At 40.3% G+C, this 21,296-nt stretch overlaps 1 protein-coding gene across 1 annotated transcript in view; it reads left to right on the forward strand.

Moving 5' to 3' along the window:
- Window positions 1–14,482, forward strand: part of UCHL3 (ubiquitin C-terminal hydrolase L3) — a 28,028-nt gene extending 13,546 nt beyond the window's left edge. The window contains exons 5-7 of the mRNA XM_065744085.1: window positions 8,853–8,928; window positions 11,354–11,412; window positions 12,842–14,482. Coding sequence (XP_065600157.1) covers window positions 8,853–8,928; window positions 11,354–11,412; window positions 12,842–12,925 — 219 coding nt within the window. The 3' untranslated portion in view covers window positions 12,926–14,482. The remainder of the gene's footprint in view (window positions 1–8,852; window positions 8,929–11,353; window positions 11,413–12,841) is intronic.
- The last annotated feature ends 6,814 nt before the right edge of the window (window positions 14,483–21,296 follow it).

Here is a 21,296-nt window from a genome sequence, read left to right on the forward strand (position 1 = left end):
ATGGGAATAGGCAGAAGCAATTCATTATCCCAGTCTTGATAGGAAAAAAAGACCTGAATGGGGAGAAGGTAAAATGCTTCAAAAACGCTGCAAATAAAAAAGTGGTTTTGACTGGTGCTTAGGCTTTGATTAAACAAAGTGAAAATCATTTTTTCAGAGAAACCTACCTACTGCTCAGTTTCTAAAGTCTACTAAAAATATTATTCTGAGTACATAATGTGGGACTTATTGTAGAGAATGGCATTTGCTAATCTGCAACTTTTTTCAAGGGCAACTAGGTATGTCTCAGTCCAGTTGGGTAGGGAATCTCATCAACAAGTACATATGTTTTCTTGAGGGGCTCTGCAGGTATTGCTTGTAAGACCCACAGCACTAAACAGTTTCTAACAGTGATATGGAAGGCAGCATAAAAATATGAGTTAAAAATCTATAGATAATTAAAAGAAAAGTAAAAGGAAAGTTAATGGTGAGCGTGGGACATCACAGAATAGTCTGCGTTGCCTTCCAGATTAGCTTCAAACAAAGATTATTTTTCTGAGGGCAGTTAAATCTATATAATTATCACAGAAGAGAAGTTTATTTCCTGAGAGAAAGTGGGGGATTATCTGACAGACTGAAGATGACACTGAGGATTTTTCTATAAGTGGAGTGGAGAAAGTAATGATGATCAGCTAGATGTAAACCTCTGCTTTGACATCTTGTCTAGAAGGACTAATGTAATTTACCGTTCCACGTTCATAGCATCATTGAGCAAAAGTAGAAAAGAAGCCATTATCATTTAAGACTAATGCATTTACTGAACCACATGAAAACGTTACTGTGCCTGTAGCTGTAGACCTGATTGCTTGAATTTGTTTTGTGAATGTGTTCTAATCCAAACAAGATATTATTGGTCCTGTGGCCTATGTGGGACAGAAGATCAAAACTAAATCATCACAATGGTCCTTTTTGATCTTAATATAATTTCTGTAACTTTGTCAGTTGCAGCTGAGAGTCATTTTTAATACTTCTGTGGTCTTTCTTCTAATAGTAACAATTTGAATGGTTTAACATAGTCCTACTGCTACCACGGATACTAAAGGGATCCTGAGTGTTAATGGCAATACTGCCACTGGCCTGCTATTTTAGAAGAATAGGTGAAAAACTTAGGAAGTTGCATACCTCACCACGGTAAGATTCCCTTTTTCTTTGCTTTCCTTTTATGTTAAACATGGAACAGTAAAGAAACCCTCGTTTCACACAAATTACACAGTTCACTTCAAATCCTCGAGTAGCACAACATAGCTTTCCCAAATTACCAAAGAATTGTTACTTTTTTTTTAGTAACTGTAGAAAAGATTGATAACTCTTGCTGTTCTTAGCTATTGCTTCTATGAGAAGTTACTTTGATCCCCTCTCTCCTTGCTTTCCAATGGTCTGTCTTTAGAATGATTCAGATAACTTATATTCATATTACAAAGTTCTCTGGGTGTGAATAACCTCTATCTTGTTAGGTGATAAACCCCAGATTTGGACCAGGTCCTTGCTTAGTTTGTGTTCTTTTATCATCTCATTCAAATTCAACATATTCTTGGCTATTATCTGTGTAGAAATGTTCAGTTGAAGGACGGTGTAATAAATAGTGGACATCTTTGCGGTTGCCTTTTTAGGTATGTTACTTCAAGTGAGCTAAGTATGTTCTTTTCTAATGTTTATGTAGTCGTCATCGTCCTCGCTGTCTTCACCACCATCCTCATCGCAGCCTCAGGTTAGCCACAGCAGAACGAAGGCTTCACCATTGTGTCAGTCTGCATCCCTCTCCTGGGCTAAACGTAATCATGTAGGTCCTGCAAAAGCTACCAGTCCGTCAATCCGTCTTCGTCGTTGGCGGCCCTTGATACGCCTTCCATCTGTTGGGCTTCATTCTGTTGTAAGTGTAGTCCATCTTCAGTCTTTTCTTACTCTGACACAAACGGCATTCTGTCAGACACTTGAGTCTTCGAGGCATCATATAATTTTTTGTTGGGGTCCTTTCTCAGCCATTCTTAGGATTTTGTTCTTCCTTATTTTTTTTTTCTTTCCCCCATGTTGGACAGCAAGAGTACATCACTCCATGTTTTGCTGTCCAAGTATTTTTTGATTCAGGACATGTGCAAATCATTTTCAAAGCATAAATGAAGCTTACCCTTCATGAAGTGGCTTTCTTTTGTTGTTGTCCACAGGCTCCAAATCCAGCCTCTTCTTTTTACCTCATCTTCATGATCTTTCATTTGGATTTGCTAAACCAAGGGGCTTCTCATTTCTTGTCAAATGACATAATTTCTTCTGTGTTTGAGATCTGCCTTTTGTTCTCATATCCTAAGCCTAGCCTCCTTTTCTTTTATACTAAGTCTTGCTTAACGATCCTTGGGTGTTTCAATATGATGAAATGTTTCTTTTAATTCCAAAGGGCTCACGTATTTTCTCACTTGACATCTGTTTCTTTATCCAGTTTCTAGGCAGACCTTCTAGTTGAAGGTGAAGATATTCAAATACTTGCCATTGAACATGCTAAAGCATTTTTTATTTTCCCCCTTTTTTTCTGTTGTCCTATTCTTTACTCACAGGGCACAAATGCATCTTCAAAATGTAGAAAAAACTGCATGCACAAAATAGACAATATTTCTGTACTGTGCTATGGTCACAATTTATTTCAACACTAAATTGACCATGACATAACCAAAGATAGAAGTTAGAGCATATCATGATTATGCTAAAAATCACTACTGACTACTGTAGTCTTAGTTTACTTCAGAGGATTTCTGAAAGCAGCTCCTCATCCATTAGCAGTGAGCATTTGTTTTGATAATTTACAAGCTGTAATTTCATTCAAAAGTAGGTGCCCTTTGAAAGAACTGTATCTGGCAAAACAGAAATCACTAAGATAGCATTAAGCTATTACTCATTAAGTCCACTTAGATCCTTAACTCTCCCTTTGGCAGATTAAAATTTGAAGGCCTACATGCAAGAAAATTTATCACTGAATATAGTATACAGTGTTGGTAACTGAAAGGTTCTTCTTGTCTTTACACTTCTGTACAATGTATCTCTTTGAATATTCTTAGAAAGGCATGAACGATATATAAATGAGCATCATTTGCAAAGAGCAGACAGCATTCTGGGCATTAATACAAGAAAACATTCATATTGCTTTTATTAAAAAATGGCTTAAATGTAAGGGGTGGAGGGGAAATCCTGTATATTGCTTTTGAAGTAAAGTTTTAAGTACATTTCTAGGCATAAACAACAACAGAGAATAATTGCTTTAAAATTAAGAGTGAAAGTCAGTGTTAGGTCCTTCTGCTTTTTAAATAAAACCACTTTCCATACTTGTAATATTTCTTTGATATTTTAGATAAGATCTCCAGATGACTGAAGAACATATAATAGAAATTGAAAGTGCTGTCCTGAAATGTTCTGTGCAAACCTGATAAATCAGCAGTAAATGTGGTGAATCTTTTGATTCCTAGGTAACAACATGCTTCATTACAGTAGCTGAGGAACAATTCAACATTAGTAATGATCTCTTGCTCTTCCAGTTCATCCATTCTTGTAGATGAGTGACTTTGCTTGCCTTGGAATCATTATTTTCCTTTTTATACATCACACTTATCTCTTCTTGTTCTCTTTTCTTACGGTTCTCAAATGAGAGACAAGCTGTTCTTTTTTTGTCCCTGTGTGCACAACCTTTGATTTCTGTGTCAGAATAATGTTCCTGTTTCTTAAAAACATAAGAAATACCTCTTGAGAGCTGCTTACTGCTGAACAATCCCTCTCATTTATTTACAGCTGATTTCTATTTGTGTAAACATTCTGTATCCAGATCCTGTGGTTGCTGATCTCTGAAAACTCTGAAATTCAGAGCCCATCTCTGAATTTCACCTTCTTGCTTGTCATCCTCCTGTTCAAAATCAGATGCTGCTGTCCTGCAGCTAACCTGCCACTTACATGTTCTAGGTACAGCTTGAGACTTAAAATTCATAAGCTTTAGAGGGTCTAGCATGCTAGAAAATCACATCAGGCAATGCTTACCAAAGGAACTTCTTACTCATTCTTGAGACAGTTGCTGTGCACCTGTCTTTTAACTGGACAGTGGATCTTTATGTGCAGTAAGCTGTGCGTGTTTGGCTTTGAAGCTCTGGAGTATCTCGACTAAAGTAAGCTCCCTGTGGTACATTGATCATGAATAGAGACGTGACTGTTTTGTGAGAGTGAATCAGAAATGAATCTTTCTGAAACTTGTGATTATTATTCCAGTCATCGTTGTTCTAATTGCAGTCTTTTAGCAAGGATTCAAATGCCTATCACAGGCACACAGTACATTTGCCTGACGGTAGTGTATGCATGTTCTGTGCTTCAGAATGGAAATTACAGTTGCCTAGTCTACCCAGTGCCAAATGCATAGCATTTTCCTCTTCAAAACTCATTGGATCTAAACCATGCTAATGTCCTTTTGTGCAAATATCATTTATAATAAATTTTTCTTTGTTTTCTTATTTACTGAGTGAAATCGTGCATATGAACTCGTAGTAGTTTTTCTTCTCTTAGACTTATTATTTACTTTTAGCATAATCTTGACATTACAGATGCTTCAAACTGAGTTCCTCAAGATTCTGCAAAATTATTTTCCTTATCAGTTTTTACTTCTTCCAGAACTTGGTAGACCTTCAATATCATTTTCTTGACTGATCCTGAGGAGTGCGTTTTGTTGGTGCTGTTGTGTTTGGTTTTTATTTTTGTGTTTGTTTTCCTGATCGCTACCTGTAACACAAAGTGTTGTACTAAATTGGTTTGTGAGGCCTCTCACCTCACCCCACCTTCTTAAGTAGAAAGTAGAAGTAATAACAATACAAGATTCCATTGGAAGAAGCTGCCTGAAATCTGTCTTTAAATTGTGGTCTTCTATAAATAAATTTTATGCAGAATGAGGTGAGGAATTTCTCAGTATTATCATATGAGCAAGGCAGACTTTCTTTTTTTTTTTTTTTTCCCCAGTGGTGTGCTTGCCCCAGGTATGCAGATGAAAGAAGTGTTATTAGACCAGCTCATGTGATTGGGCATGTTCACTTAGGGGTGTACCATTGAGTTTCTCAAGATTTGTGCAACAAGAAGAGTCCTGTAGTTCATGAGTAAAGTAATGAGGATGTAGTGGTGAAGGGTAAACTTAAGGCATTTCTTTAGTACTATAGGAAGTGGGAAGTGGTACTGTTGGGACATTAAAAAGAGTGGGAAATGCTATTTTAGAAATCACTGTTTGGAAATCTGCTAGTGAAAAAATAGAGGTATGATTTTGATTATATGAAGTAATGCCTGAGAAGAGTAAACAGTTGCTGTCTGCTGGGAGAAGGTGATTTTATTGTTGAATTGAAATGTTTGGGCTCACAGAGGAAGGCAGTCAAATCCTGTGAGAGATCAGGACTCAGTCATTTAATGTGGTGTCCAAAACCCTGACTGTCTCCTCTGCGGACATTGGAATGCTTTTAGCAGTGACAAGGCTGTTTGTTATAGGGAGAATGAGAGGGGCTGGAAGGTAGAAAATGGCTGCTACCCAAGGTGCTGATATATCCTCTATCATTTCTGGATGGGAAATAAATATGTATATATTTTAATTCAGTGAGTGCTGCAGCTGTTCAGAAGACTTGAAAAGTGAATCTTGCATCTGAGAAGTCAGTTCTGAATCCTAGCTAGACATTGATCTTGTTTAGATGTTTTCTTCTTCAATGTGAGAATGAAAATCTGCTGTCTCCTACCCGTACAGTGGGCTTCTATGTGGAAAACAAAAGCAACAAATGTTGATATTAGTAGTCTTTGTGAAGAGTAAACAAGAGAAAAATCCTCTGTAATTGTTATTATATTACTACCTGGTGCTGAACATGCGAACTGACTTTTTAGAGCTGTGTTCTCTTCTTCTAAGCATTCACACAGACTTTATTACAAGCTGAAAATTTGGCCAAAGGTGCAGCTTTCTGTGGAAACTACAATAGACATCACCCTGAAGCTGACGCTTGTTCCCTCTTCTTTCCCTTGCTTTGAAATTTAAAATCATCTGGTTCAAATGTTAAAATTAACGAGTTTCCCAATGAAGTAGAAGTTGGCCTGAGAAGTTGTCTTTCTGTGTGTGTGTGCATGTCCATGCATGAATGCACACGTGTGTAAATTGCTCTTTTTTTTTCTCCTCTCTCCTGGAGAGGCAAGACAAGTTCTGAATCAAATCAGTCACGTTGGGAAATCTTAATCCACATACTCATTCAACTAAGTCATAAGCAACAGTTTTAGGTTGTCTCTACTCTTCAGACACTGTTGTTCTGAGCTTATGATTATACAAATAGTTGACTCTCAGAAGTGATTGAAATTAGTATTTTTTTCAAGAATAGTTCCCCCCTATAATAGGTTTAGTAGTATCTGGATTAAATGAAATCACGAGGGAAGGAAACTCCCCATTAAAGCAGGTTGTGGAAACTGTAATAATAGCCAGGTACCTTCATCTTCTCCATGAGGCTGCTTATTTCTTCTGTGACAACTGGGAGTTTAAAATGTGAAAACACATTTCTAATGTACTATGACAATAGCGTTTAACAGAAGTATGGTGTTTAGCTTAGACATGTGCCAAGTCCTGGCAGTGTTCTACAGCTGTCTTCAAATAAATGCTAAGAAAAGTTAATTATGCATTTTTGATGGCTTCCCTATCAATCCTTTAGCTGTATATAGACTTAACATTCTAAGTTAAGTTTCTAGACGTGTCACATGTCTCTCTCTATAAAGATGTTTATTATAAGTTGGGAAGAACGCAAGCCTCAAAATAGGCAAAGGGGAACAACTGTATTTTGTTCTAAATTTGAGCAAAACCAAATGTTGCAGATCTCAAAATAGAATTATGATACTTCAAGCTCTTCTAGCTAATGTCCATTTGAGCCAAGGTAGTTCTGTTGCAAGCCATGCCCTTCATAAGGTGAGACTAACTGATGGTCGTATTCCTTGTCACCTTGAAATTCCTTAAGCCTGGATTTTACAGTGGGTAGCTTTAATTGATAAGTCAGAAACTATGAAGACGTACCCCTGCTCAGGGATTAGGTGGCAATGCCTTCCTTTAATTTTTTGTGGCACCATGGTTTAGATACCTCTAAACAGTTAATCTACAGCACCTTGTTGTTAATCCCATTGATTGTCAGCTGTTGTCAGGAAGGCACTGAAACTTGGGGGAAGCTCACAGCTGAGGTAGGCAGACTCTAGGACTGTTTGTTTTTCTAAGCCCTGGCACTGTTTAGTCTTCATTAAAACAAAGTTCTCAAGGCAGTTTACGTATGCAATAAGGAAAACTGACTCCTTGGAGTTCTGGTGTAAAATCCCCTCTTTCAGCTGCAGAAATGTTCTTTCTAAACTCTATACCTGATGAAATAGAGCATTTTTTTTTAATCTTTCATATATTAACTGGTCATGGAGGACAGACAGCATCAGTGAGGATGGGAGGAGGTTGTATGTGGGTGGGTTTCCCCTTTTTTTCTTTTGTCCTTTTTGAACTTTCTACACAGACTTTCTATAAGCTGTTGACAGTTCTTCTGTAATGCTGTCATCTTCGGCATTCTTGTTCTGTTGAAAGACTTATGGTGCCTTCTTGTCCTTTGCTTTATTGCTTTGATTATTTGCCACATTTCATCGACTTAGATCATGTTTTCAAAGTCTTTCTTTGTGACCATAAGGAAGAAGGAAAGTTTTCACAGCCTTAAAAATGTGGTGTAAATGTAAGATCTCTGCAACTCATTTTGTATAGTAATCTGTTTCTGCCAGGTTTAGATTTTTGAGATGCTTTAAGATACTTACAAAAGCCTTGGAGTAAAGGTGGGAGGAGAAAATATATGAAATACAAGTCACGTTCTTGATAGCTTCTTTAGAAATAACTGAAATGCTTTTTCCCATTCCCACAAACAGTATCTTCTTAATTGTGAATCAGAGCTCAGTAGCAGACTGGACAAATTCAGAGGGAAATAAAGCCATCACTGAACATAACAGTGGTGGTGCAGCTTATGGCTCAGAAGCACATCTTAGTGGGCCTGATGGTGGGAGTGTTCTGGCACAGTACAACCATGTGCATGCCCTGTTTTTCTTCTGAAAAAGCATTTATTTTCTGCAGTTGGCAACACTGGGCTAGGTAGATCTGTACCAGCTAGGCATGTTTTTTCATGGCACTCGGTGCCATCAGTACACTTCAGTCCGTTCTCAATATGCAGCAATGATTCTTACAATGCTGCTTTGAAATCCCACAAGTCTCTGAGACAAATGCAGCTCTGTATACCTCTCAGTTTTTCATCCTTCCTTCCAGTTTAAGAGATGTGTAAATGTTACTCTGGGAGTTTCATCTCCTTCTGCCCTCTGTGAGGAAAGAACAGGTTAACTGTCCTCGACCTGTATTCACTTTGACTAAGTGAAGACTTCTGGTTTTAAAATACTGTAGAATCAGAATTCAGTACTGTATTGCTTTGTGAGGAGAGGTGGGTTTGTGAAAGAGGTGCTGTTTATATAAATATCTATTTTTAGTGCTAACATATTTGAGTTGGCAGTATTTCCATTCAGTAGTGGAAAAATAAAGCTTTTATATAGAACTGTAATTGCAAATATTTCCATTTAAGTGAGGTGATATTAATGATATGTGTATCTGCAGGAAGCTTCCTTATGTTTCATGATGTTTGCAGTGTGATGTCTTCCATTTTGTCCAAATCCAGAATGTGCTTTTCAGTTGCTATCTCTTGGGCAGGTGTTTTGTGTATTATGATACATTCTCGTTAATCCTATTGGGATGAGTTTTAGTGAATGCTGTGTGGTTTTTGTTTGTTTTGCAGGCACCAAGTATAGATGAAAAAGTAGATCTTCACTTTATTGCATTAGTTAACGTAGGTGGTCATCTCTATGAATTGGGTAAGAACATTTTATATCTGCTCTACTATTGTATAAAAACAAATACAAGTAGTAATCTTGTTGACTACCAGTTTGAGATGAGATTACTTGCTTTAATGTAAGGCTCAGGTTCTTTGCATTGTAGAGTTTGGGGAGGTGGGGAGAGCTTCTGTCAAATAACTGCAGCTACTTTCCCACTGCTTTTTTTCTGTTCTTCTTCCCTCAACTCTCTTCTATTAAGATAAAATGGCACACAATACTATAGTGACTCTGAACTTCCTTCATTATTTGCAAACACAGGAAGCAAGAAAATTGACAGACGTATTCCTAAAAGTACTGTTATTCTTATGTCCTTGAGTTGATAAATAAATGAACTGTATGCAGTTTTGCAAGTGTCATCATGCTATTTAATAACAGCTACAGTTAAAATTGAAATATGTAGAATACTAGAAGACAATAATATACTTCATTTGTTATAGACTGGTTATTTTTTAATATCTGTCTCAATCTAATGGTCAGTAGATCAGTGAACTTCAAAACATTAGTCTGTTTTCTGAATTGGTTGAAGCTATTTTTTCCCCACTTCAGATTGTTCAGCAGCAGGTTCTGCTCTGATATTCTCTAATGACTCCAATCTAAAACATGTTGCTGGGCAACTAGACTTTGCTGCAGCCACTTCAGAAAACTAGCAAGTAGATGTGAATTTAAAAACTGCAAGTCACTGATCCTTCCTAACATATTCTTTTTTTTTGCATTTTACAGTGGGTAAAGTACACTTGCTACTTTTTTTTTTCGACCAACATATAATTAAGCATTGCCATGTAATTAAGCAGGTCACAATTAATCATAACCTGGGATAGAACCAGTATATTACAAATTTGTATTAATCCAAAGGTGAATCTGAGGGTTAATATCAATGGTCAGTTGTAGACAGTAGGCACACACCTCTATTTTATTGATGTCTGTCAGTGTGTGCATGAGGAATGGGCTTCCTCTTTGTTCAGTTTGCAGCTACTCCTGTATTACTTTTTCACTGTGCATAAATTTCCTCAAAGAGCACACTATTGTATTTATTGTATTTTGCTACTTGCCATAAGCTTGATGCAGAATAAAACCTACTTCAGTTTCTTTCCTTTGACAAAAACAAACAAAACAACCAACCAAAACCAACAAACCTCACAAACAAGCATTTAGTTTAGTTCAGCTGTATAGTAGAAAGCTGGTACCATTTCCTTTGTTCTTAAAATAACATCTCTCTGAACTAGCAGAAGAAAGCAAAAAAATAATTAAGTAGGAAAACGGGAGAAAGTTTTTTAGATTCACTCACTGGTTTCAGTCACAGTGGCCAGCATGTGGGCTTTGGCATGCAGAAAATGCTGGGGAACCACATGAATGCAAAATGCTTCTGATGTTTTTGCCATAGGAGACATGTTATTTATAGGCAGATGAAATTAAAATGCGATTCTGCCAAGTTGTATGTAAAAAATCTAATTAAATTTAGCTTGCAACCATACTGGGCATTCAGTTTGTTTCCTTGGCATGTTCAGAGGAATTTGCATTGTTATATCTTCAGTTCTGGATTTTATATGAACAAGAGGGCGTTCATGATTCTAAATATAAAAATACTTTAGCATAAAATCTATTTTCAGTTATGAAAAGTGTCATTTGGATGTACTATTGATTTCAATGGAATCCATGAGGAAAGGAAATCTTTTAAAAGGAGGACAGAACTAAAAAGGAATTTGGTCTAGTGAACACTTAAGATATCGTGACAAATGTTCTCATAGCACTACTCTTCATTTGTAACCTTAGACATTAGACATATTTCTATTAATAGAATTGTTTTAAATATACCAAGAGCTATAGTGTTATTATATTGCAAATGGGGAAAAAAAGTAGTTATAGTGACTATTTTTTAATGTTGTTCAAATTTCTGTTATTGGAGTTTATTTGTTTCATTTAAATGAGAATAATGTTTCAGTTATGCCATTTAAAGCAGTGAGGTTGGATCAAGTCATCATGGAGTCCCTGATGGTGGTCATCAGTGCCCGCAGACACACAGCAGTCTGTCTGGGTAAATCCAGTGTCACTGAAATTGTTCTTTTCCACTTTAGAAACTGAAGTGCCATACCAGCAGTAAAGAAGTTGCAATTCATAGCCTTACATTTTCAAACAGAGCCTTAGAGGTATCACTTCAGGTATTTTTAATATAACAGAATGCACATAATGATGACTGTTAAAACAGTAACAATTGGAGGAGGAAATTAGGGAGTAGCTAGCTGCCTGTCATAGTTTGTGCAATACTTTTATGAATAATAAAGTAGCATTTCTGTAAGTGAAGAGCAAAAAAAAAATCTGTTCAAATTTTTTTATTGGCAAAAAACCCAGAACTTTTCTATTTTAATTTTATAGATTTATGCATCAATACTGCTTTATGTTTCCACAGATGGACGCAAGCCATTTCCAATAAACCATGGGCTAACTAGTGATGATTCTTTTTTAGAGGTAGGAATAGAAATTGCTCATAAATGGTATACAAAATCCAGTCTTTTTATATTTACGTTTGGATTGTGATTGTGATGGTTGAAAGAGTATCGTAATATGAGAACAGGAAGTGTAAGAAAAGCCAAGCGTAACAGAAGATCAAAATGACTTTTCTTCTCTGCTGAGATTTTTTTGTACATGATTTCAAATTGTATATGAGGGGAAGTGATTGCATTGAAAAGATAATTTCTCATTTTTCTTTTGTTTGACTTAGCTATAGTTTAATGTATGCCAAAGTAGAACAAAGTTGATATGCTTTCCAACGCTTAACTACTTCTGCCCCTTCTTCCTTTCTACCAATCATTGCTGCAGAATCACAGAGTGGTTTGGGTTGGAAGGAACCATAAGAATCACCAAATTTCAACCACCTTCCATGGGCAGGGCTGCTCCCCACCAGCTCAGGGCCAGGGCCCCATCCAGCCTGGCCTTGAGCACTTACAGGGATGGAACATCCACAGCTTCTCTAGACAGCCTATGCCAGTGCCTCCCTGCCCTCTGAGTAATGAATCTCCTCCAAACATCCAACCTGAATCTCCCTTCTTTTAATTTAAAGCCATTACCCCTTGTCTTATCACTATCAGACCATGTGAAAATTGTCAAGTTGTCCGGTTTTATGGTTTCTGTTGGGTGCTTGTGTCAGGAGCTGAAAGGGATACATCCAATTAAGGAGCTATCTTGACAAAATAGTAAGTGGAAGCTGGGAGAAGTCTGTGCATCTGACTTCCACAGAATCCAGGCTAGAAGAGTTTTACAAAGAGGAAGAGAAACCAGAAAAACTCAAACAAAAGCTTTTTATAGTTTAACAATGTTTACTAACATCCCTGAAGTGTGCATGCAGTTTGTGTTTGCTTGGGCAAGGGAAGAAGTTGGATAGAGGTTTTTTTTGTCTTTTTTTTTTCTGTTTTACTGATAACGTGTTCTCCGTATTGCACCCTAAAGTGAGATAAAGGAGTTATTTATAATCTTTCACTTAACCCACATATCTTTTGTTCATTGTGAGACAAAGTGAAAAAATCAGAATAAAGCAGTACTTCAGAATAAAGGTAAACTTCAGAAATGTGTTTGGAAAGTCAGGCAAGCAAAACAGCTGTTGCATGAAATAATACTCTGTCACAAAAATCACTGTTCTGGTTCTGAAAATTTGTTCTCTTATATAGAAATAGTCCTGAATAGTGGCAACTCAGATCAGAAATGCTGTGCATGTTTGTGATATATTATTTAGTAACCCTTTTGGAAAAGTACATCTTGACCATAATTTGTGTGAAGCTTATCTTCATGTTTCAGTTGCTTTTTTGAATAAGCAACTGAAGTTATTCATATGAAGGTATGATTTTATAGTTGTGGCCGTTCTGTTGTTGTTTATGTTGTTTTTGTTTTTGTTTTTTCACAGGATGCAATAGAAGTTTGCAAGAAATTCATGGAACGTGACCCGGAAGAACTAAGATTTAATGCAATTGCATTGTCTGCAGCTTAAAACTTCTCCATTTGGGCTTACCTATTGCAGTGTATTGTAACAAGATAACTGTTGCCATATGTTAATAGTACAAGTTTTGATACTCCTCTAACATGTTGATTAATTGTAGCACATGTGGAATAAACTTTGCATTTGTCCTTGATATAACTTGCTGCTTGTTCCTGAAGCAAATTCATGTATTTACATACGCGCGTGCATTTTGTGCCAGATTTCTGTTTGGTGGGGTTGTCTCCTTCTACCTTCTTAATAGTTTTGGAAATTAGTGCCTGTGAAATTTCTTCATAATAATGATGAGCTAGTTCGAAGCGGGACTGTTGTTCATACCATTTGCATATAATATTTTGAGTGGAATATGGGATACTGGGCAAAAACTTGAAACATGAGGTTACTTGCATCTTTTTAATTAAAGTGATACAAGAATATTATAAGAACCTTTGCAGGTAGCTCAAAAGATAAAGGCACTTTTTTTCACCGAATTATTTATAAATTAAAGGAAGAAAAAAAGGCCAGAAGGACTGTTTCTTCTTACTGGTGCTCAGGAATAGGATTTTGAATTCTTATCTTTACATTTTGAAGAACATGAATTTTGTTTTTCAAGCTTGATAATGTTAAAGCTTTTTAATAATTTATTAGTTAAACCAGTGTACGTGATTTGTATTTGTGGAAAAACAACATGAATTTTTATCTCAAAGAAGCCAAGTAGTCAGTAATGTGGTCGCTCATGGTAGGACTGCAGAGGGAACACACAAGTGAATACAGCAAAACGAAGCATCTCATCTAACTGAAATAAATGCTAGAAAAAGTAATAACTGTTTCAGTGGAGTTTTTTTTTTTAGAACAAGATGGCAACAGACTTTTATTCCATGTAGGAATATCTATTGTAAACCTGTCAGGTGGCACTGCTGACTGCTGTGTGATACCCTTCTCTTTTACCATCCCCTGGATCTTAAGGTACTGTTGAACAATTTCTGCACTTGATGTAGCAATGATAAAACCTGTTTGTTTGCTTTTCTTTTTTGCTAAGCAAGTCTGTGCTTTAGGATTCTCATGCAAGTACATTTTGTTTATTGTGTGTATTTCAGATAAGTGTTTATCTGTTGCTTTACAGTGAAACAATTCGTGTTTGCTTCCAGTCAAGACCACTGCCGAAGGAAACTGAACTCTCAGTGTCCATAGGTCCTTTCATTCCCTACTAATTGTCATTGCAGGAGAAACAAATGGAATTAAGCCAGAAGCAACTTCATAGAATTTTCCTTCTTTACAGAAAAGAAAGAGGCCTGGGAGCCTGCCAGCTCTTATCACATAAGAGCATCTTTTGTTCTTCTAAAGAAGTAGTCAGAGTCTCTGTCTGAAAAATCTCACCTGGAGAGTCTACTAACAACAACAGTCTGTCTCCTATAGTGAGCTGGCTGGAAAAGTGAGAGGGAAGAACAATGCTAATGAGCTTCCATTTGGTGGAGCATTTTCTTCACCTCAGTAAAACCTGCTATCCTTTATATGTGCATTTCTGTTGTGGTCATTAGCAAAGCCCTGAAACGTGCTTTTAAATAGAAATCAAAGGCCTTATTAAATAGGTAGAACAGTTGTGTTGCCTTCCCGCTAATACCAGCAAAATCTACTAAAGTTGGTCACTATATAATTTGGGTAGAGCACACTTTATAAGTGTGACTGAGAGGATTACAGTTAAGAAATGATAGGAAGTGTAGATAAAGTATTTTTACTGCAGGGTGAGGAGGAAAGAGGGAGAGGAATTACAATTCAAAGCTACATCCGTTACCCACTATAGGGAAGCAGACACATCCATGCTCTTCAGTGTTATGGAGTTTGTATTTTTAGGTAATACAAGGAATACATTTTTGTGTGATTACTGTGAAATCACTTTAAAACTGAGGATGAGGACTGTAAAAGGTGAAGTTAATGAATAATAAAATGAATAATACCAAGTGGTACTGTTATTTTATATTGGGTGTAATTAGAAAGATTATCAGGATGGAAAAGAGACAATATAAAGATAAATGCTCACCCATCTCTAAGCATCAAGGCTCATAGGGAAAAATTCCACAGAGGAGGGATCTCCAACAAGAGATCCTTCACTAGTGGTGGTCAGCCCTTAAATGAGCCAGGCTCCACCCCTTCCGGTCACACAGTGCATTGCCTTCACCTGTGCTCCTGCAGCTGACTCAGTGTTTGCCTCAGGTATCTATCAGTGGTTCAGGCTGTGACTCAAACAGTTCCCATACAAGGACTGATTAAGTGAATTTATGACAAAGGAAATCAGGGTTAGAAAACAAAAATTGGGGTGGGATTTTTCATGATCATACTGGAATTATTAAACATCTTGAATATTAAGAGGAGCTTATTTGTAAGAATTCTTGGTATGTTGGCAACAAGGTTTGTAATCTTCAGATCCATTCTCCTGCATGATAAGCTTCCTTTCTATTTTGCTTTACTTTCAGTGCACCTTATCTGTTCACTGCACAGTGCTGTGCAGACTGAAATGCTGGAAGACCACACTGCAGCAATGCCATCCCACCTTGCCTGGGCAACATAGTGGCCTTCCCACGCTGGCAGGGCCGTGCTTTGGTACACACACTGCCTAGGGAAGTGGTGGAGTCACTCCCTGGAGATGTTCAGGAAATATGTAGATGTGGCACTGAGGCACAGGGGTTAGTGGCATGGTGTTGATGGTTAGACCAGATGGTCTTAGTGGTCTTTTCCAGCCTCAGTGGCTCTAGGTATTGGCCTCTACCTAGAGAAACGCAGGCAGGAAGGGGATCTGCAAAACACTGGAATACCAGTGGCACTGAAAGAACGTGACTAAGCTATGTGTCAGGAACACGTAGCTTCCAGGTCCTGGCCAAGGGCTCAGGAGGCCCACAGCTGCCATACCTGTATGATCCGTGTCTATGAGCTCAGGCTTGGTGGGAAAATCCTGCTGTTATTTCCAAACTTGTGCAGCTCTGCCAGGCCTTGCCACCTTTGCATGTAGCATCGTTTGGCTGCAGGCATTCAGTGCTGGTGACAGCCAGAAAATTGCCTCCTCAGCTTTTGCAGCTGGGACTGCCTGTATGTAACTTGGTATGGAAATGGTGCACGTAGGAGCCCGGAGGTGAGGCATGCTCAGCGCTGCTGCAATTCTGGCTGAGTGAAGCTGGGCTGCTATTAAGCACTCGGGATTGCTCAAGCTCTTTTAAGTATATTGGCATAAATTTTCCCATGATACCATGAATAATGGTATCATTAGCAGTTGTGCCCGGTGTCTGTAAGATCTTTTCTGACTGAGGCCTCCAGTGACTTGTTAGTGTGAGCATTAAGCTGCTTCACTTGTTTGTGTTCACACAGAAAAATGTGACCATTTAAAATCCATTTTGAAAAGGAAATAAGTTGGAACTTCTGTTTCTCAGTGAGTAACTTCTACTTGAGGATTTCAAGCATTAATCGTGATGAAGTAATTCAGTAAGCTATTAAGTGCATAAAACTACCAGAAATCTGTGATTTTTTAAAAGCAAGACCTCTTTTGAAAGCTGTTTCATGGAATTTTATCCTTAAAATGCTGACAGTATTTGTCGTTTCCAAGCCCCACGTGCTGCAGTCTGACGGCTGTCACCTCCTCGGTGTGGGTGTGTCATCTCCCGTTCTAAGGACACTGCCAAGCAGGGAGATGTGCTCCAAGGTAAGCAGCTGAGGAGAAGCTGATTCATGCACAACACACGTTCTGTTTTCTCCTAGTCCTTTAAAGGAGAGCTGTATTTTGCCACTAACAATACACACAGGTGGCAACTCGTTTCTGCTTACTGAAAAGTTACAGAGAGAAAAGCATTACGACAAGTTGAAGTAGAAAATGTCCATCTTAAACATTAAGTACTTCAACACAAAGCTCTAGCGCTACCGTTGACTATTTCAGCAAATGGCTTTTTGTTGTTGTTGTTGTTGTTGATCTTCCTTTCACTTTTCTGCTGTGAGGTTACCCAGCCTTGCACTCCGTTCAGCCAGCATGCCTGCTCCGTTCCAGCAGCTGGCTCAGAGCAGAAGCAGCTTTGGGACAGCGAGACCCCAGCACGCCGATGGCTGGGGTGGCTGCAGGGCCCAGCTGTGCACTGACAGGCTGAGGGAGCTGCGCTTATTCAGCCTGCAGGAGACAAGGCTCCAGGGAGACCTCATTGCAGTTTTCTGATTCTTAAAGGGAGTTTATAAACGGGAGCAAAACCAACTTTTTACACAGGTAGATAGTGATAGGATGAGAAGGAAAGGTTTTAAAGTGAGAGCTCCGGGCCGGGCAGGTGGCGCGGCCCCGACGGCGTTGAAAGGTGCGATTGTGCCCAGCAATTCCCGGTATGCGCCGGGGCCGCCCCCGCCCGGTGGGCAGACGTGGGGCGCCGGGGGCACGGGGGCGGGCGGGGACCGCGGCCCCGCAGCCCCTCCCGGACGGGCGCGGTGTTGTTTTACAGCGAGCGGCTTCCTGGCATTCCTGCGGCCGCCGAGCGCTAGCGAGCTCCCTGCCGGGAGCGGGGGGAGGAGGAGAAGGAGGAAGAGGAGGAGGAGACGGCGACGGGAGCATTAAAAGGCGGCGGCTGAATGACAGCGGCTGCTCCCCGCGCCCGCCCCGGCGGAGGACCGAGTGCTCGCCAGCCGCTCTTTCTCCCGGCCATGGACGGCAGAGAGGATGCCGAGTGCGGCTGCGAGGCGGCGTTCGCGGAGGCGCGGAGATGGGTGGAGGTGAGATGCTGCCCGGCTTCGCGTCCCCCGCCCCGTCCCGGGGCCGTGCCCCCTCTGGCCGCCCTGGGGCTCGCTGTCTCCCCGCTCGCAGCGCCGTGCCCCGCCGAGCAGGGCAAGAGCTGCCGCTCTCAGCAGGCTTGCGGGTCTCGGCCGCTCCTCTCCCCGTAGCCCCTTCGAGGCCGGCGAGGCTCGTGCTTTCTGATCGCTCTGCTGCTCCCTTAGTTGCTTCTCCGCCGCTCTGAGGCGGCTGGCATCTAATCCCAGCTCCTTTTCCTGCCTGTGAAGACTTTTCGGAGCGCTGACCTGAAATCACAGCCCCCTTACTTGTCTCTTTCCGCACCGGGGCACGGCGGCACGGAGCAGCCACCTCCTGGGGCAGGCTGAGCATCTCGGCTGCTGAAAGGAGAGCCCTGAACTTAGTTCTGGTGCCCTTCCTCCCGTCCGCTTAATGCTGTCAGAAGAGTGCTGCCGGTAACTTTTTGAAAGAGTCAGCGTTAGGGTGTTTGTTAGTTTTCAGGCACGTTTTTCCGAAAGCTGGGATCAGGCTGCTTGGATTTCTCTGTAAAACAATGACATCTAGTGCTTAAAGTCTATCGAGGATAAGCAGAGAGCTGTAAGCCCGGAGCGCGGTGGGTACGGGTGTCATTGAACTGCCTCAGGCGCCCGTGCTGTGATTGCCATCCGTGGGTTTCAGCAGTTAAAGCAGCCCTGAGTGTGTGCAAGCTTTTATCCATGAGCCTAGGTCACTAAAGCACTCCTCTCTCACGTGTGTATTTCTTGCACTGCCTCTTCTTAAATTGGCAAAGACTATTTTAAACATCTACAAAATGTTATAACGTCACCTTCACAAAACTACTCTTTCAAGAGCTCAGGGATTCATTTTCCTTTCAGCTTGCTCTTGGCTGATTGTAGCATCTGGCAAAGCATCTCTCCACCAACCAGCAGCACATGGGAGCGATAGGAAGTGTGCGTAAAGCTCTTGGTTCTACAGAGGAAAGTCAGCGTGCACTCAACTTTCTCCCTGCCCCACCAAATGTGCACCCTTATACTTTGTTTCTGCGGTGTGAAAGCTTTTCTCGTTTTAAAGTAACTTTTAAGCTTACCCTCGGGTAAACTTTTATTTTAAACCGAGTGACTTGTAAACCCGAAGGTATTGATAAACAGGATGTTAAAAACTCTGTAGTGTTGAAGGGAAATGTAAATATTTATTTCAGTATGAAGTGAGGTTTCCATTTCAGAGGGTCTGTTGTATGGCTCCGCTCTTTAAATCCAGACAGAGTGAAAACACTCAGCCAACCATTTCCGTTCTGTAGGAAGAATAAAGATATTTTTAGAGTAATGAGATGTCCCGAGGTTTTGTGAGCCTCGGTGGTGCAAGCAGTGGTACCTGAAGCAACCCTCAATCCTTCAGCAGTCAGTTCTGAGGATCAGGCAGATTCCTAAGTATTTACAGATTTTTGAATGTTTCAGTAAGGTTCTGTGTGCCAGTTTCACCTAGCTTTAGAGGGAGATGAAAGCATGCAAACGCTAGCTCATATGTTTTTAAGACAGTGAGCAAAATGAGCTGTGAACTGCTGATATTTCGCTTTGCTAATAAAATCAATGTCAGCATACTTCTGTATTTCAATGAAGAACTTATTATTTTCTCAGATTTAAAAAGAAATAAATTGATTAGCCTGAGCTCCAGCACTGATGGTGATGCGTGCTTCTGTTCTATGAATGAGTGCTTGTCAGCTCTAGCGTGGGTGAGAGGGAGATGAAACAAAAAGGGGAAGAAACTCTGTACCTGGAAATGCTGGAAAGCATTTTCTTGTTAAAAATTATTTTATGGTAATACAGATGAGGTCTGTAGTTGTTAGGAGGCCGTGTCCCCAAGCCTCTTGTAAATGAGGTCTCGTGTACTGTAGAGAACTGGTGGGGGATGCTGCTGCTGGTCTCAGTAAGCAAGCTTCTTTCTTGTTGGAGGTGATTAGTCACTTCTGTGAGTTAGTGGCCTCACACGTGAACTTCAGTGAAGGAGTTATTTTCTGTGAGGAAACTCTGACTCTTGTCAGGTGCCTCTGTGCTGATAGCTTTTGTGGAGCCCACCCTTGGTCAGTGCTGCTGGGTTCTTGCATTTGGGCTTTAGGGTCCTCTGAGCTGTGTAGGTAACCACTGCTGCTCAGAATCATGCGCAGCTTGACCCTTGTGGAGCACCTCTCCTGGGCTTGCAGTGTGTGCTGAGACCTGAATAAAGCGCTGAAATAACACAGCTTAGGAGCAGGCCCTGTGTTTTGCCAAAGCTGGAAATAGCTGGACTTTACAATAATTTTACTAGGTTCTGTTCTGATTGTAACTTTAGAGAGCCAAAGCTATTCCTCAAAACCCAGACTTCTCCAGCCATGAACTAGCCCACATTGCCAAGGCTGTTTCCCTGCACTCAGCCCCAGCTATAGGAGGGCAATCCAACCTCTTTCTGTCTGCAGACCCCCTCCAAGTCCACGTGTGTAATGATTGCTGGGATAGGGGCCCTCTCCCCAAAACACACAGAGCTGTTAGAGGCACTCAAGTGGGCTGTTTTCTTGTAAAACCGCTCTGCTTTACACTCACGCTCTGTCTTTTAAATGAACCCTAATCTTCAGGTGAATGTCTATGGTTTGAAATTGTTTGCTAAAGTAACTTGAAACCTGACCCGCAGTCTGTAAATCTTTACTTAGAGTGCCCTGGGGCAAATATCGCTTGGATTTCTTTTTTCCTTTTTTTTTTTTTTTTTTTCCCTTCCCCCAGAGCAGCCAAATGCATGCCATGTTCAAATCCTGTCTGAGAGTGAGTGGGAAGCGAGCATATTCCTGAATGAGTTGCTGGAGTGAAGCAAAGCAGCTCCAGGAAAACCAAAAGGAGGGACTTCTTCGACAAATCCATTTGAAGTGAAAACGAGGTGTTGGGCCAAGCGACTTTTAGTACTGCAAACTGTTAGATGGCCTCTTGCCATCTGATATTCTTCCCCTCATGGCTGAGCTGGGGTTATTGAAGTCGGCTGTCCAGAAGGCTACTGCTTTCATTTGATGCTGCCATTGAGAGCATCAGTCTTGGGACTGCAAGTGGAATCCTGGGTCTGTTCCTAAGGCCGTGTAAAAGGAGAGGCCTTTCTGTCTCTAACGCTGCCCAGTGTTGATGGAAAGGGTCATTGTGCTGCTACAGTTTCTGAAGATGAGATTTAGAGAGGGACCCCAGTGTACCTGGAGCACAATGGAGACAGCTCTGTTGCCCGTGGTCATTAAATAGGCAGTATAATAGTCCAGCACTACCTGAACATTACTGTATGTGTGAGCAACTTTGTTTATTACTGCATTATGGTGTGCTTTTTAAAGTAAAGAATGATCTTTCTTTATAATTTAAAAATATCTGTCAAGTTTTGGATGTTGCTTTTTGCCTTGTACTGGGAAACACACACAAGCCCTTGCCCAGAAAAGTAGAAAAGCAAATTGGAGGAGCTGCTTGGAGAAAAAGGTCAGCTTCAGGATAAAACTGGAGAGAGCCAGTACTGCTTGGAGATCAGTAAAATCTTTTGGTTTGGACTAGCAGTATAGCAATCAAATCCAATGAATGGTTTCTGACATGTGGTCACCAAATGCTTCTATTTGTTGAAACCATTTGGAGCCTGTGTTTCTACTGT

The sequence above is a fragment of the Cyrtonyx montezumae genome, unplaced genomic scaffold (genome assembly GCF_038088225.1).
Source record: "Cyrtonyx montezumae isolate F1298 unplaced genomic scaffold, pur_monq_1.0 scaffold_3, whole genome shotgun sequence".
Taxonomy (NCBI): Eukaryota; Metazoa; Chordata; class Aves; order Galliformes; family Odontophoridae; genus Cyrtonyx; species Cyrtonyx montezumae.